Here is a 16038-nt window from a genome sequence, read left to right on the forward strand (position 1 = left end):
GCCAGGACAGAAGGGAGGCGAAGAAGGAGAGCGACTTCCGGCTCGGCTGGCTTCAAACCTAAGACCGGCCGCTTCTCGCCCAGTGGGGAAGAAAACCAGGTGCCGGAGACACGCATGCGCGCGCCGGTCGGCTTCGGCCACGCGCTTCCAAACCTGCGCGGTGGATGAACTCGAGGGCGGAGCATGCGCCCCTAAGGCTCCCGGGCCTAGGGCTGGAAATGTGCGCAGGCGCGGCGCGGGCGCGGGGGAACCGGACCGTTTTTGCACGTGGGCCCGCGGACATGGCAGGCCGGGGCTGTGGGCGACGGTTGCCGGGCGGCCCGGGAGGGTCAGTCTAATGAGGAGAGTCAGTGGTCAGGTAGGAGTGGTGCGGTGGCCGCACGCGCCGCGGAGGACGTGCTGCGGACCGTCGGTCTGTCTGCGGTGGACGCTGCGGCCTTCCTGCCCACAGTGGCGGAGCGGGCGGCGGGTGGGTGGCTGCGGGCAGCTTGGCGGTAGCAGGCGGGGGTCGGCAGGAGCGCGCGGGAGCAGACGTCGGGGCTTTGCTGGAATAGCCTCTGAGCTGGGGCTTGAAGGACCTTTAAGGTCTGGGTCCGAAAAGTGGAGCAGATGGAGCTTCCTCCTTGCCCCTCGGGGTAGGAAGGTAACTGGTGCCTCCCTGCTCCTTCCTGTTAACCTCATCTTGGAAAAGCCGATGGTGAGATTCAAATAAAACTCGAATGTAAGCGGTCTTCGAATCTGGGCTGTCAGCCATGTGTTTGTGCTGGTATTCTCTCTAGAAAATAGAAATCTCACTCTTATCTCTTGTTAATTTTTAGGACTTCTTTTTCAGGGTTTTTGTTTGTTTGTTTCAGTGCCAAATAATTTTTATTTTGTTTTTCTTAAGGGCTTATGTGTTATGTCAGGGTAGGTACCTAGTGAGAACACAGATTTCCCTCATACCTGAAAGTAGACCGTTCTTTTAAAAACTTTTCTAGGCTGAAATGGCTTGAAGGGAAGAGTATCCTCTGCTTTCCAAAGGTTCCAGTATTTCCCCTTTGCTTTTTACAAAAACCTACACTAGTGCCGGTTTTGGATAACCAAACGGAAGGGGAACAGGATTTCATTTTTATGAAAATAAAGGCTTACTGTGTTAATATAGGTCTTTCATAAAAGCTAAGTGGTGTTTTGCAAAGTTTGGGAGATCAGGAGTTACTTACACAATACCTGTTTCATTGTTTTTTTAATCTGTGGAGCGGTCTTAGAAAAGTTGGAATGTAGGGTTTTTTGTAAGTAATCTGTTATCCAGACTATGTATTAGATGGATTCACCAAGTTTGAAAGAGAAACCCCAACAAAGGATCAGATAAATCTGTAGACTATTCCGCAAGTTAGAAAAGTTAGAAGTCCTTGATTGTACCTATCCTGGTTTTAATGTTTTCAGAGATTAGTACTGCAGACTTATTTTAAGTTGCCTACGGTAGTGGGTTTTTCTTTTCTTTTCTTTTTTTTTTTTTCCCCTATGTACGTCCTGCCTCTATGGTCATAACTTAAATCCATGTTTATGTATTGGACAGTCTCCAGAGGAAAATAGACTTTTTTTTTTAGAAGTACCAACCTGCAAGTTAATGAACAAGATGAATACTGTGAACTGGTTGTTGACTTCCTTACACAAAGCTGAAAGCCACGGTTTAGAAAACTTGACTGCTATAGTCTTTTGCTTTCTTTCACTCCCGTATACCCAGTAAATCACCCCAAGTCTTGAGATATATATATTATATATGTTATATAAAATTATATACAACTATATGTATAAATTATATGTATACACACATGTATGTGTATGTGTGTGTGTGTGTATATATATATATATATATATAATTTTTTAAGGCAAAATTTCCTTTTTTCATCTCTGCCTCTTCTGTTTCCAAGCACTAACTTTCATTCAGATAGTTTCAGGAGCTTCTTCACTGGTCATTAGTTCCCATTTTCATCTTCTTTTCTTTTTCTTCTCTCTTTTTTTTTTTTTTTTAAGATTTTATTTATTTATTTGACAGACAGAGATCAGAAGTAGGCAGAGAGAGAGAGCGGAGGAAGCAGGCTCTCCGCGGAGCAGACAGCCCGATGCGGGGCTCGATCCCAGGATCCCGGTATCACGACCTGAGCCAAAGGCAGAGGCACTAACCCACTGAGCCACCCAGGCGCCCCTTCATCTTCTTTTCATTCTGTGCACTGTCCTCTGATTTTCCTGCTCATGAGCCACCATCATCTTTGCCCAGTAGTGCAGCGTATAAAGCCTCTGGTACTTTTGCCTACATGCCAGGTTCCTCTACCTTTGCATGAGCTTTCCTCTCTACCTGCAATATCTTGTCTCTTGCATAGCAGGGAAAACCCATTTATTAATGAAAACCAAGTATAGAACTTTGTTGTGTTACAGAATCAATTACTACTTTTTCTGTACTAAGAATTTTCAGGTACTATTAATTCCTTTGCGTTTCAGCGCTTTATAAAATAATTCTCACATTTGTGTTCCCTACTATTTGAGTGATTATTGAGATTAGGAATTATTATTATTATTTTAAAAGATTTTATTTATTTGACAGAGAGATCACAGGTAGGCAGAGAGGCAGGCAGAGTGAGGAGGAAGCAGGCTCCCTGCCGCCGAGCAGAGAGCCCGATGCAGGGTTCGATCCCAGGACAAGATTATGACCTGAGCCAAAGGCAGAGACTTAAACCCACTGAGCCACCCAGGCGCTCTGAGATTAGGAATTATTTTGTACCTGGTGGATGTGTTCAGAATAGGTTTGTTCAATGGAATTGATAAGGAAAGCAGTATGGGTTCCAAATTGTATTACAATGTTAAGAGGAGTAGAAAAAGGAGAAATCAGTAAATTCAATTTAAGTCTGATATCTTATATCAGAGTAGTTGTGGTAGTGGTAGTGCAGAGGTTACTGTGATTTTAGTGTACTAAGTTATTCTTATCATAAATTGAAAATGTTTCTTCTCGCCCCCCCGCCCCCACTTTAAATAAAGAATAGAACATGTTTTTGAGAACTTCCCACCAGTATCACAATATAAGTTTTGGACTTGCCTATTTTATTTTATTTTTTTAAAATATTTTATTTATTTATTTGACACAGAGAGAGATCACAAGAAGGCAGAGAGGCAAGCAGAGAGAGAGGAGGAAGCAGGAGGAGAGAGGAGGAAGCAGGCTCTCTGCTTAGCAGAGAGCTTGATGCGGGGCTCAATCCCAGGACCCTGAGATCATGACCTGAGCCGAAGGCAGCGGCTTAACCCACTGAGCCACCCAGGCGCCCCTGGACTTGCCCATTTTATTTTATTTTTTTTTAAAGATTTTATTTATTTATTTGACAGAGAGAAATCACAAGTAGATGGAGCAGAGAGAGAGAGGGAAACAGGCTTCCTGCTGAGCAAAGAGCCCGATGCGGGACTCGATCCCAGGACCCCGAGATCATGACCTGAGCCGAAGGCAGGGGCTTAACCCACTGAGCCACCCAGGCGCCCTGGACTTGCCCATTTTAAAGAGCAATTTATTGTCAATCTAGAATTTACCCTGTGAATCGTGATTGATGGTATATTGTACCATGCCTAGTACACAGACACTTTTGGTCTAGGATCATTTATGCACTCGTATGTTGACTACATCAAAGAGTTTTTGTTTATGTGGGTTTATATTACTAATTTAAAGAAAAATCAACATTTGTGGCTTCAGCTGTGACATGAACAGAGTTTGGAATTTATGACAACCATCTTTACAACAACAAAAAAGCTGAACAAACCGAAAATCAATGACTTTTTAAAAATCCGCCAGATAATTGATGTCACAGGGCAAACACCACTCTGACAATTGGAGAGGTGGGTGAATACAGAAAATCCCAATGGGGATCTGCTTACCAGGAACAGAACCCTCTGGAGGCAGTAACTGGAAGGGACACTTAAATGGTCGTTGATGAATTGCTGGAGTCTGAGTGTGGACTGGTTTGAGAGAAGGATACTCCTGGGAGCCCACTTTTAGGAGGCCCCATACTTTTATGGGTTTTACTTCAGTAGTCCCACCAGATTTACACAGGAAGATGGAGAAGAATCTCCTCAGGCTCTCTGTCCGGGGCGGGGCGGGGGCTCATTTTGAAATACAGTCCACAGTATTCTCCTTAACAAAGGTGTACTCTCGGGGCGCCTGGGTGGCTCAGTGGGTTAAGCCACTGCCTTCGGCTCAGGTCATGATCTCAGAGTCCTGGGATCGAGTCCCGCATCGGGCTCTCTGCTCAGCAGAGAGCCTGCTTCCCTCTCTCTCTCTGCCTGCCTCTCCATCTACTTGTGATTTCTCTCTATCAAATAAATAAATAAAATCTTAAAAAAAAAAAAACAAAAAAAACCCCAAAGGTGTACTCTCAGGGGAACTGCCAGTCTTTTGTGAACAAGATGTGTGGGTGGGGGGCGGGGGGGGGTGAGCAGTTCGATTGCTTCAGCCTTCCTGCCACGTGTAGGGGAGGGAGGCTGGAAAGGAAGACAAACACTTTTGAAGATGACAGGCTAGGGACTCATCCGTAATCTTAAGATTACGGAGTGCTTTCCTTCCCCAGTGCCTTAGCGCCACATCAACAGGGCTCCAGTATAAAAACAGATTACAAGGAAGAGACTAGGATGCAGACTATTTTAAAAGGAGTTTCTAGGGAAAGCAAAAGACAATGGGGGGACAAAAGCAAGAATACTAGAGGAAATTGAAGCCTCTGGCACCTACAGTATAGCAGACATTAAACAGCCTAACTCCTAACGAGATTAACATGAAATTCCACACTAAGAACATGATAACCTCGGTTCTTATGCATATCTCCATTAAAGGTATGTCTGGCTTTCAGCAAAACACTACAGTGCATGCTAAAAGGCAAGAAAAACTTATGCCAAAGAGATAAAGCAAGGATTAGAACCAGTTTTAACGTATGACACAGATTTTGGAATTATCAGGGCATTTAACATAACTACCATGTACAGATTCTGTACTATACTGTAGTAGCCTGTATTGCTAGAATAGGATTTCAATTTAGAAGATCCTCCCTCTTTAAGGCAAAACTACGCTCTTCTCACGACAGTTGCCGGGACCGCAATAAAGCCTTCAGCTGAGCAGGAGTCTGAAGGTAAATTGCAGGAGCGGTGGAAGAGGCACAGAGAGGGGACTTGGGTCACCTAAGGGGGGCTCACAGCGCTACTGCTGGCAGCCTGGGACCTGGGCTGCTTTCTGCCACTAGATACGCAGTTTATAGGTAGGAGGGTATTTGCAGCCACCGGCCCCCAGGTGTTAGTCACAGGATGGGCAGTTGGCAAAATAAGAGATCTGGGGGAAAGTCCTTGTGTATGTGAATTACTAAGAATTTGCCACAGGGAAGATGCCCCTGTAATCTGGATCACACCACAAAGTTCAGCTCATGGATTCTGTACACAACTGCTGCCTCCTCTCTGCTGTCTGGGACACTGGGCCCCTTCCATCACCCTCACTACGTTTGCTAATCACTACATGTGAATTGCCAATGAACACCTAGGATGAAAATATTGTCAATGACCAGGCCCTTCCCTAAATGAAATGCAGCTGGATTTCTTTGCATATCTTTCTGCTGAGAGCCAAAGTCAAAGTCTCTGTATAATAGAGTTAGTGGGGAGCACCACTTCATAGGTTGAGGGGGGTGAAAGGGCACTGGACCTGCGAGGAGGGGTCTGGAGGAGTAGGTCACAGAACCAGGCCTTAGTCCCTGCCCTGTAGTGACTTGCTAGGGGACCGTAGGGAATCACTTCTGCTCTCTGACCATCTGTTTCTTCATCTGCCAAAGTCTTAGTCCTTGCATTGTCTTCTGGCCATCAGCAATGAAACTCAAAGATATTGCTAAAGCATGTTGGGAGTAATAAGATGAGTAGCTTAATGTTGTGGATTTAAAAGAGATGAACAAAATATTCTTATCAGTAAATGAAGTAATAATACTCTTGGTACTGTTATGTCTGATTTTTTAAAAATTTTATTTATTTGAGAGAGAGGGTGAATGAGAATACAAGTGAGGGGAATGGCAGAGGCAGAGGGAGAGGGAGAAGCAGATTCCCTGCTGAGTAGGGAGTCCAGTGTGGGACTGGATCCCAGGGCCTTGCAATCATGACCTGAGCTGAAGGCAGACACTTTACTAAGCCACCCAGGCACTGCTGTTATGTCTGAATTTGTTGTTCTGTCTGAATTTAGAGACATGGATCAAGAAAGTTTTTGTCAGATTGACAAGATTCATGTTTGGCTCATCGCGCATGAAATGTGTCAGCACCTAATGGGTGCTAGGCCCTCTGTTTGATGCTGGGGATCCAGAGTTCCTGCCTCATGAAACTCACCTTGAAAAAGATTGTAGACTCATTGGACAGAGAAGTCAAGTAACTACAAGAATAAAAGGAAATCGAGAAATGAAGTGGTCATCTTTGTAGGGAAGGACTACATAACCTGTCTTCCTTAATCATGACTAAGCTCATTCCAGGCCATGTCCCTCAGAATAGATGCTGCTTTGATGGAGGGCATAGAAAAGAAACTTGGAAAAATAAACCTTTTTGAGTGAGGTAAAAAGTAGGAAAAAACCCCACAGTTAATTCAACTCCAGATTGTTGGCTTCGTTGAGAGTGAGCATAATAGGTTCCTGTAGTCAGGACAAGTATCTATTCAGAGTTAGAACAAGTATCAGAGATCCTTATGACAAATGAGTTCAAAACTTTTAGAGTGGTACAAGCAAATGGCATAGATACAGAGGAAAAGCAGCAGTTAGTTAGCATGGGGGACAGATGGGAATCCGTGAAGATTTTACAGAGGAGTCGGCACTGAGAGAAGCCTTGCAGGATTAGCGTTACAGCAGGTAGAGGAGGCGAGGGGCCGAAAGAGCCGGTCAGTGCTCAGAGGCATAAAAATACATGGGGTATGGGGAGATGCAGTGGGAGATGAAGCTGGAAAGATAAATTATGTTGGCATCCTTGACAGCACAGCCTAGGATGACACATGTGAGGTGCCTGGGACACAAAATTTAAGGAGGCATCCACTCTTAGGGTCGGCACGGTGGCTTTGATCAAGTAGAGGATTGATTTCAGAATCCCCCATATGAGGGACTTCTACTTCTGGGAAGATGGAGTAGATATACTTTGTGTTATGCTTTCTACCAAGTGCAGCTAAAAATCCTGGACATTATATAGAAAACAAATGCAGGACCCTGATAGGTGAAGGGAAGAAAATAGACAAGCTAGGAAACTTGAAATCCAAGGAACATGGTGGTGAACTCCTTGGGTTTTGTTTTGTCTCATATTTCCAGACTTGGCGATGAAGAAGCCAGTGGCATGGAAACACCAGTGGGTGCAGACAGAAAAGCTCCCGAGAAAATCTTGCTGTCTCCAGCCAAAGGACCAAGGACAAGGGAGCCTCACAAGCCAGGGAACCTGTATTCCAGTCAGATATCCCAGAAAAAACTGTGGCTCCACCCCCAGCCCAGCCTTTCCCCCAGCCAAGACTAAGTGGAGAGCCTAGACCTTCACTCTCACTAGGCTATAAAGAGTTGTCCCAAATCGCCCCTTCCTGCCAGAGTAGGATCAGAGGAGACTGATCCTACCCCCACCTCCCCAGTCAGTGGAGATCCTGGGAAGTCTGAGCTTACACCTCGACCCAGTGGTAAAGCTGCACAATTCACCTAACTGCTGGGGTGGTATCAGGAGGCTAACTGGAGACTGAGGAATTTCGCCATCTCCCAGCAGCAACAGGGTCACCACTGCTGTGGTGTCAGTGGACATCACTCTCCAATCTTCACTATAAGACCGTCATCAAGCTCCTTGAGGTAAAATTCATGAAAGTGGCTATCCCCCCGACTAGAAAAACCAGGCCCCCCCCCCCAAGAATTGTTTTCTCTCATGCTGGTCCTCCTTCAGCCTCCAGCAATTTATCACTTACCAGTTAAGTATTCCTACCAGTTGCTGGCTCTGGCAGTGGCTTCTGCTCCTGAGAAGCTGTGATTCTCCGTACTCATCTGTCTCTTCACTTTCATGGGGCCTGTTTGCTCCATGACATCAGTTCTCTGGTAGACCTAGAAAGACATGGTGATTATTAACTTGGTTCAGCTTTTTTCTTGTTTTGAGGGTGACAACTCCCAAGCTCTCTATGTGTTGTAGTGGAACTGGAATTTCTGTGTTCATTTTTTTCATTCTTTATTCTTTCTGTTCCTCAGACTGGATCATCTTGATTGATCTATCTTCGAATTCACTGGTTATTTCTTTTGCCTGCTCAGATCTGCTGTTAAACTTCTCTAATGAATTTTTCCAGTTATACTTTCCAACTCAAAAATTTCTATTTGACTCTTTAAAAAAATCATTTCTCTTTATTGTTGTTCTCTATTGGACACATTGTTCTCATACTTTAGTTCTTTAGACATGGATTCCTTTGAATGTATTTTAAATAGTTGATTTGAAGACTGTGTCTAGTCAGGCCAATGCCTGGGCTTCCTAGGGAAAGTTTATTAATTGCTTTCCTTTACCTTTTTATCAGTCTTACTTCTCTTTTTCTCTCTTTCCTTTCCTTCCTTTCTCTTTCCCTTCCCTCTCTCCCTTCCTTTCTCTCCCTCCCTTTCTCTTCTTCCTTTCCCTTTCTCTTTTCTTTAATCTTTAGTCTTTTGTTGAAAACTAGACATTTAATAGAATATGGCAATTCTGGAAATCTCGAAATCCGTTTCTCCCTGCTCTCCAAGCTTTGTTGTTGGTGACTTCTCTTGACAAATTCTGAAGTCTGAATTCTTTGCTGTATGTTGACACTTAAGTCTCTATTGATTAGCTTCGTGATCAGGTAATGATTGGACAAAGATTACTTTAAATTCCTGGAACCAGTAAATCTCCCAGTCTTTCATGAGAGACTCCATATTGGGGCATGTCTTCAACAATTAGCCAAGCAGTTGAAAACTCTGCCATAGCCTTCACTTTTTGCTTGGGAAAAGCCTTAGGGTTAGTCAGAGGTGAATGCTTGTGTCTCTCTTGAGGATACTCAACAGCCTTGGACACGCACCTAGCACACATGCATGGCCTAGAGTTTCAGGAATATGTCAAGGCTTTTCAAAACTCCTATGGACAGGTGATTTACCAGCTTTCCTTTAAGCTTTTTGGCTACTCTGTGATTTGCCCCAAATGTTATCTACTACCTTAGGCAGCCAAGAAGTTAAAACAATTGTAGTTGTTTTTGCCAAAATCCCTTTAGAGGAAGACTTTTTGCATCGGGAGAACTCCAAGTTAGGTCAAATACAGGTAGCTTTGCAAGAGAGGATTTTCAGGTGACCAAAAGACAGGTCAAAGAATGACAGTTCTTCGGGAATGAGGCTTTGAAAGAGTTCTACCTCTACTTTCCCTTTGGTGGCTGCATTGGAGCTTGGGTTTTACTTTCAAGGTTGCCATGGAGCTGGACAGTGAATGATGGAACAGTGGCACAAGCCGGCGGTTCATACTGAGAGAGTTGTTCTTTAAAATGTTTCCTGAGCTGCAGCAAGCTTTTAATTTCCAGAGTCTGAAAAAGACAAGTTTTTAAAAATTAACATATAATGTATTATTTGCCTCAGGGGTACAGGTCTATGAACCATCAGGCTTACACATTTCACAGCACTTACCCTCCCAATGTCCATAACCCAGCCACCTTATCCCTACTTACCTCCAACCCCCAGAAGCCCTCAGTTTGTTTCGTGGTTTGTCTCCCTCCCAGTCCATCTCATTTCATTTTTTCCCTCCCTACTCCCAACGGTCCCCTGCCCTGCATCTCAAATTTGTTATATCAGGGAGATCATGTGATAATTGTCTTTCTCTGACTGACTGACTTCGCTTAGCCTAATACCCGTGAGTTCCACCCATATCATTGCAAATGGCAAGATTTCATTTCTTTTGATGGCTGTATAGTGTTCTATTGTGTGTATATATATATATATACACCACATTTTCTTTATGCATTCATCTGTTGATGGACTTCTAGGTTCTTTCCATAGTTTGGCTATTATGGACATTGCTGCTATAAACATTCAGGTGCACATGCCCCTTCGGATCACTACATTTGTATCTTTAGGGTAAATATCAGTAGTGTAATTGCTGGGTCATAGGGTAGCTCTATTTTAAACTTTTTGAGGAAGCTCCATGCTATTTTCCAGAGTGGCTTCACCAGCTTGCATTTTCACCAGCAGTGTAGTACCCATTTCTTCTGCATCCTCGCCAACATCTGTCCTTTCCGAACTTATTAATTTTAGCCATTCTGACTGGTGTGAGGTGGTATCTCACTGTGGTTTTGATTTGTATTTGTTGAGTGATGTGGAGCACTTTTTCATGTTGGCCATGGATGTCATCTTTGCTGAAATGTCTGTTCATGTCTTCTGCCCATTTCTTGATTGGATTCTTTGTTTATTGGGTGTTGAGTTTGGTAGGTTCTTTATAGATTTTGGATACTAGACCTTTTTCTGATACGTCATTTGTGAATATCTTCTTGCGTTCTCTCAGTTGTCTTTTGATTTTGTTGACTGTTTCCTTTGCTGTGCAAAAGCTTTTGGTCTTGATGAAGTCCCAGTAGTTCATTTTTGCCCTTGCTTCCCTTGCCTTTGGCGATGTTTCTAGGAAGAAGTTGCTGTGGCTGAGGTCGAAGAGGTTGCTGCCAGTGTTCTCCTCAAGGATTTTAATGGATTCCTGTCTCACATTGAAGTCTCTCATCCATTTTGAGTCTATTTTTGTGTGTGGTGTAAGGAAATGGTCCAGTTTCATTCTTCTGCATGTGGCTGTCCAGTTTTCCCAACACCATTTGTTGAAGAGACTGAAAAGACAGTTTTTCTGTCAGATTTTTCATTGCTTTTATAGAGAAAAGAAATTTTCAGAGTCTTACGCCACGAGTTTTGTTGCGGAGTCCCCTGCTGTTTGTGACTTAACCCAGGGTTTAGCCAGAGCAACAAGGAGTAGCCCTTCATAGTTAAAATAATTTCCTCATTTAATTGAATCAGCTTTGCTGGGTGTGAATACCTTAAAATAGTAGAAACCTGATTTATAACAGACATTCTATTCATGCTGCTTTTGAAATCTTTGTCTTAGCCATAAAATCTGATAATATTCTGAAGTCAGTGGACCTTCATCAGGTTAACCTGAGTCTGGTTAAATGACTATAGTCAATAACACTATTGTGTTGCTACAACATAAAGTCTAACCAGTCTTCATAGTTGAACTTTTAGATATATGAGTGTTTTTAGATATTAGCCTCCCCACATTACTCTTCTTTTATTTTACTGAAATCAGAGATTTGCTTTTGATTAACAGTCAGACCTTAAAAGGTTCTCTGAGGGAACAAAACTTGAAAAGGTGAGACAGTAAATAATGTAGAGTAGTATTGGGACACTCATATTAGTACTGGTCCTGAAATATATCTGAACATGGAATGGAATTCAGAACTCCATGAGAGGCAGTTGGTGTCCAGAGTGTTGATGTCACACAGCCTTTGGCCTGACAGGCACGGAAGTTGGAGCTGGACAGTGGCTGTCCACTCTGGTCACACTCTCACGGAGACGATGTCTCTCCAAGCAAGCTGTTCAGACTTAGATCTTAATCACTCCTAAGAGGGACAGTTAGAACTCTATCAAATTCAAAGTTTAAGGAATGCCTAATAAGATGTACCATTCCCTAAAGTTTATATTAATTATAATTTTTTTTTACTGCCGGCGTTCATCGAGCATGCAAGAATTAGACGCTAGTAAGTATGTTTTGGCAGTGGATTGTTGTTCAGCCCTTACTCACTTTTACCCAGTTTCAGGGAGTGGGATTAAACGAATTGCTTATTCCGGAAAAACTGGATTTCCTGGGAGGATTAAGGAGGACAATTGGCAGTTGTAAGTGGGAGAATAGAAGACTTTTCCTGAAGCGTGTATGATTTACAAAATGGATTTGTATATTTTCAGTGTTGTCGAACATAACATTTTAAAAAAGTCCTCCCCATAACTATCCCCATAGGACATTGTTAAGCCTGATGTAGAGGGTGGAGTTCATTCTGATTCTGAAAGTGACTGTATTTCAGGATGCCCAGGTATTTGGGAGTAAGACTATTTGTTTTAGGGCGACCTGTTTTGTTACTAATAGCTGCATATTACTGCCTGCGAAAGGAAGAAAAAGATTCTCCTGCTTCTTTCTCTCTGGGTTTTGCATTTCATTCCCGTCTCATACATAAATCCTTTAACCCCTCTCTGGGCCCGTTTAGGGTCCTGTGCCTTCTTGGGAAGACTCATTTGTATATTATACACGCAAAGATCTATGGTTTGGGATTCAATTCTTTTTCCACTCAAGAAAGCTATTAAGGTGGCACCGTGGCTGGGTGGGGAGGGAAGCCACATTCATTGCTAGCCTGTACTTCTCTGCCTAGACAAAGCTAAGTCTTCTACAGTCAACACGATAATTATGTTCTGCATTGGTGGCGGTATCCTGGTGGCCATTCTTGTGCTGATGGCTGTTGTCATCTGTCTTTACTACAAAATAGCCGACGCGTTGAGGTGAGTGATGTGGGTAAGAGTGACAAATCCCCCCTCGAATAGGATACCTGGGGCTCCCGGCTTGAGCCAGCTCATTGCTTGCCCTGTGGTCCCAGCCAGGGAGAGGTCAGGGACAGCAGGTGGGTTTGAAGAGGTAAAGCCAGATGAGTATAGAATGTTGGTTTTTTCCCCTTCTGGCTTAGGGCTGTGAGCTCATGAACAGAATGTTCTCGGCTGGGTGGCTCTGTGCTGCTTGGCTTCACTCCCCTCACTGAGGGGCCCCATGGCTGGCCCGCTCAGCACACCGGCTGGGCCTCCCTCCGCGCGGGGCACCGCAGCCTGTGGCGGAGGCTGGGAACGAGTCTGTGCCTCCGAGTCCCGCAGAGGACAGGCTGAGCCGATCTGCTCTTCGCTGGGTGGGGGAGCTCTCCCGGTGTTCTCTCATTCACTGTGCTTGGCCGTGGGGGCGTGAGGTGGGCCTGTGGGACCATGGGGAGGCCGAGCTGCGTGAAGATCCTGGGGGACACCTGCCCAGGGCGCGCAGATGAGACAAAAGATAATTAACTTTGGGGGAGAGGAACCTGCGATCCGGGAGAAATGGGTCGTTAGAAGTGGTGCTGCTCCCATCCTCGGGCCGTTCAGCCTGGGAGCTAGAAGGAGAATCCCCGCACGCGGGGGTCGGCGCGGTGTGGCGCCTTCCCGGTCACGCTGTGCACTTGATGGGCCTGCAGCGATCGGGAGGGGGGGGACCCTCGCTGGCAGTTTGCTCTCCCTCCTTTGCTGTGACCCGATTTTACATTTCTAGCCATCCTAGAGAGGAAGGGACTAGATTAGGGACAGGGGCACGAGCTCTAGTTTCCGGCCGCTCTGATGATTTGGTTGGCCCGAGGCCTAAACTTCGCAGATACCCCTGATAACTGTGACCAGTGGGCCGAGAAGAGAAATTCTAATGCCTTGCTTTGTGTATGTCTTTTCCCAAGACCTCCAAAGGCACCCCTTTGTTTGGCCTTAAAGAGTAATCCAGCCCTGCTCACTCAGGACAAGGTTGCTGCAGCTGCAGCCCTCACCGCTGGGTCCTACCCCAACCTCCAGTGCTGTGACGAATGTAACTTATATGCCGACTTTGATAACCTGCCACCGTGCTTCTGTGATGTAAACGAGGGACTCTGACTTGGGTGGGCACAAATATCTTCATGCGCAGTTTTTTAGTAGAAGTATTATTCAAGTCAAATTTTATAATGTTTACATTATGTATTATAGAACATATTTGTGTACTTTTGAATAAATGCAATATTGAAAATAATATTCTGCCTCCAGTGTTGATGTTAGTTATAAATGTACTTAGATATGTGTACTAGCCACTTTGGGACTTGGGGCACCCATCTTACAATATTATAATATTGCAGTATGGGGATAGAGCAGAAAATAAAAGCATTCAGTCATCTCTAACATTAGAAGAAAAATATATATATTGCTCTTAGAGCATTTCCAGTTTCAGACTCATCAAAAATTCCCAAGCTGGAATAGTTCGTTCGGCTCTTCTCTTTATGATGGCTTCATTCACTTGCCTCTAGCTGCTCTGCTGTGGAAACCTACGTTATACTGTCCTGAAGGAGAATTGTCATCTTGGGGTGAGAACAAGCAAATGGGACATCTCTGGGTTTAGCGTGACCTTACAGGATGGGGTTGAGCCTGATGGTATCTAAAGGACATTTCAAAAAGTTGAGATTCTTCTGTCATTCTCCAAGTCTTCAGAAGCAGATTTCCTCCTTTTTTGGTCACTTTCACAACGGGTTGTGCTGATTCACCTAGCTGCCAGTGCCTTGAAGTGCGGACAGGCATCTCCAGCTGAATGGCAAAGCCCAGGCTTCTCTTGACCCGAGCAGTAGCCAGTAAGGACCTACTCCTCTCCACCTCTGCTCATCAGCCCCCTTCTGTTCCTGATCTCCTTACGGAGCCTTGTGGACCCTTTTTTTCTTTTTCACAGACTCCCCATCTGTAACCGCAGTTTGTACTTACTTACCCTTGTTAATGAAACCCTTGCTTTGTGAGAGTCACATGTTGTACTTAATATAAAGAGTTAACTAGTAACAGGTAGTTAGCTACTAGAGGGAGAAAAAGGACAATGGGAAGGAATGAAGGAAACAGCTTTTACCTCTGGGCTGATGGGGGGAGAAGAGCGATGAAGTAAGCAGTTTCAGTTCTTTCAGCAGAAGGCTTGGCTGATGAGGACGTCTTAGAACTTGAGCGGTGGAGAACTTTGCCAGAAGGAGTGTGTGAGCTGGAGCTGCTCTCACAGAGCAGCCCTTGGAATGGCTGAGAAAATCCACGGTAGCTGAGTGTCCTCTATCTCCAGAATGCGTTTCAGGAGGCAGATTCAAGGCTGCATCTTCCCTGCATCCTGCTCTGAGACCTTCCATCGAAAAGTGACTTCTCTCGAGTTCCTGAAGCATTTTCTCTGCCTCTCTGCCATCTACTGCTCTGGCCTTGTCTCAGTGTTCACGTGCGCTTCGATTTTCTCCTTGCCAGCGAGCTCCCATTTCCCCCTGGACCTCACCTGGTGGGCAGCACAGAGCCCAGGACCCTGGAGGCTCTGTGCGAGCACGTTCTGTACAGGAATTCCATGAGAGTCACGTGTTGTACTTCATATAAAGAGTTAACTAGTAACAGGTAGTTAGCTACTAGAGGGGAAGAAGGACAATGTTCTGTACAGGAATTCCAGGGCATCCCAAGGTCCGTGAAGGAGGCAGGATGCGACAAGGACTCTTAGAGACACCCCTCTCGGAGGCAGTAGGGACAAAGTGTAACATGCGGCTTTCAGAGTCAGATACTCTTGGTTCAGGTCCAGCTCCACCTTTCACTAGCCCTGTGCCATTGGGGGAGTTTCTTAACCCCTCTGAGCCTCCTTTTTCTTGATGTAAACTGGGGACTTGCATAGGTGACCATGAGGATTAAGCAAAATAGACTAATAGGCCCTGGGATCCTGTGATTGTATGGTAAATTGCTGGTCTGAACCGCTTGTCTCCTGATCACCAATCCAGGGTTCTTTGCCCTCTGGAAGTCCCCCTCCCAGGAGAGTGACCACAGAGCTCTTACACCAGTGACGGTGGCTCAGGGAGCTAGGGCGTCACATCCATAGGACACAAGGGGATGGCTTTAGTAAGGGTAGCATGGGGGTTTGTGGACACAGCTGAGGGTGAGCAGCCCTTAGTAATCAGAAGGATCCCCACCCTGTACACCTGCCCCTTGCTCACTCTCACACCAGGACACCCAGTCCCCATCTGGTACGTGGCCAGCTGCAGAGGCCTCTGAGCTGACAGGAACTGAGTTGAGTGGTGCCAGGTACCTTGGTGAGTGTCCAAGCTTGTGAGCACAGCTTCCCAGTGTCACAGGTGCTGGCCTTGCCACTGTGGCACTGGTATGATGCCAAATGCCTGATCTGGGGGCCTGACTGGGAACAGTCCTCCTGGGTCACAGCCCTGCCTGGGAACTCATGTCCTAGAGCCAAGTAAGGGTTTCTGGGCTGCAG

The 16038-nt window shown here is 45.2% G+C and overlaps 1 protein-coding gene and 2 long non-coding RNA genes across 4 annotated transcripts; 2 read left to right on the forward strand and 1 right to left on the reverse strand.

Annotated features, from left to right (window-relative positions):
* The first annotated feature begins 111 nt into the window (after window positions 1-111).
* Window positions 112-10679, forward strand: LOC106003446. Its single transcript, XR_001179268.2, has 3 exons — window positions 112-358; window positions 7317-7832; window positions 10624-10679. It is a non-coding gene; the product is annotated as an uncharacterized LOC106003446 (long non-coding RNA).
* Window positions 8937-12657, reverse strand: LOC123388651. Its single transcript, XR_006603111.1, has 2 exons — window positions 12578-12657; window positions 8937-9538 (listed from the first exon to the last, which is right to left on the reverse strand). It is a non-coding gene; the product is annotated as an uncharacterized LOC123388651 (long non-coding RNA).
* FAM24B (family with sequence similarity 24 member B) lies at window positions 10726-13812 on the forward strand. Of its 2 annotated transcripts, none has more exons than XM_045068438.1 (3): window positions 10726-10744; window positions 12404-12530; window positions 13490-13812. In XM_045068438.1, the coding sequence occupies exons 2-3, from the start codon at window positions 12439-12441 to the stop codon at window positions 13677-13679; spliced, it is 282 nt and encodes a 93-aa protein (XP_044924373.1). In that variant the 5' UTR covers window positions 10726-10744; window positions 12404-12438; the 3' UTR covers window positions 13680-13812. The 2 variants fall into 2 exon arrangements, with proteins under 2 accessions (XP_044924373.1, XP_004751840.1); XM_004751783.3 differs by lacking the exon at window positions 10726-10744 and adding an exon at window positions 10751-11740.
* Window positions 13813-16038: the final 2226 nt, after the last annotated feature.

Source organism: Mustela putorius, unplaced genomic scaffold (genome assembly GCF_011764305.1).
Source record: "Mustela putorius furo isolate JIRA1106 unplaced genomic scaffold, ASM1176430v1.1 tig00003909_pilon_pilon_pilon, whole genome shotgun sequence".
In the NCBI taxonomy this organism is placed as follows: Eukaryota; Metazoa; Chordata; class Mammalia; order Carnivora; family Mustelidae; genus Mustela; species Mustela putorius.

Excerpts from the sequence above, each read along its gene's own strand:
- FAM24B (XM_004751783.3), top strand. The coding sequence starts at position 11,647 with ATGCCTAATAAGATGTACCATTCCCTAAAGTTTATATTAATTATAATT. Across the intron at positions 11,741-12,403 it reads CATGCAAGAATTAGACGCTA|ACAAAGCTAAGTCTTCTACA; the intron begins GTAAGTATGTTT and ends TTCTCTGCCTAG. Across the intron at positions 12,531-13,489 it reads AAAATAGCCGACGCGTTGAG|ACCTCCAAAGGCACCCCTTT; the intron begins GTGAGTGATGTG and ends TCTTTTCCCAAG.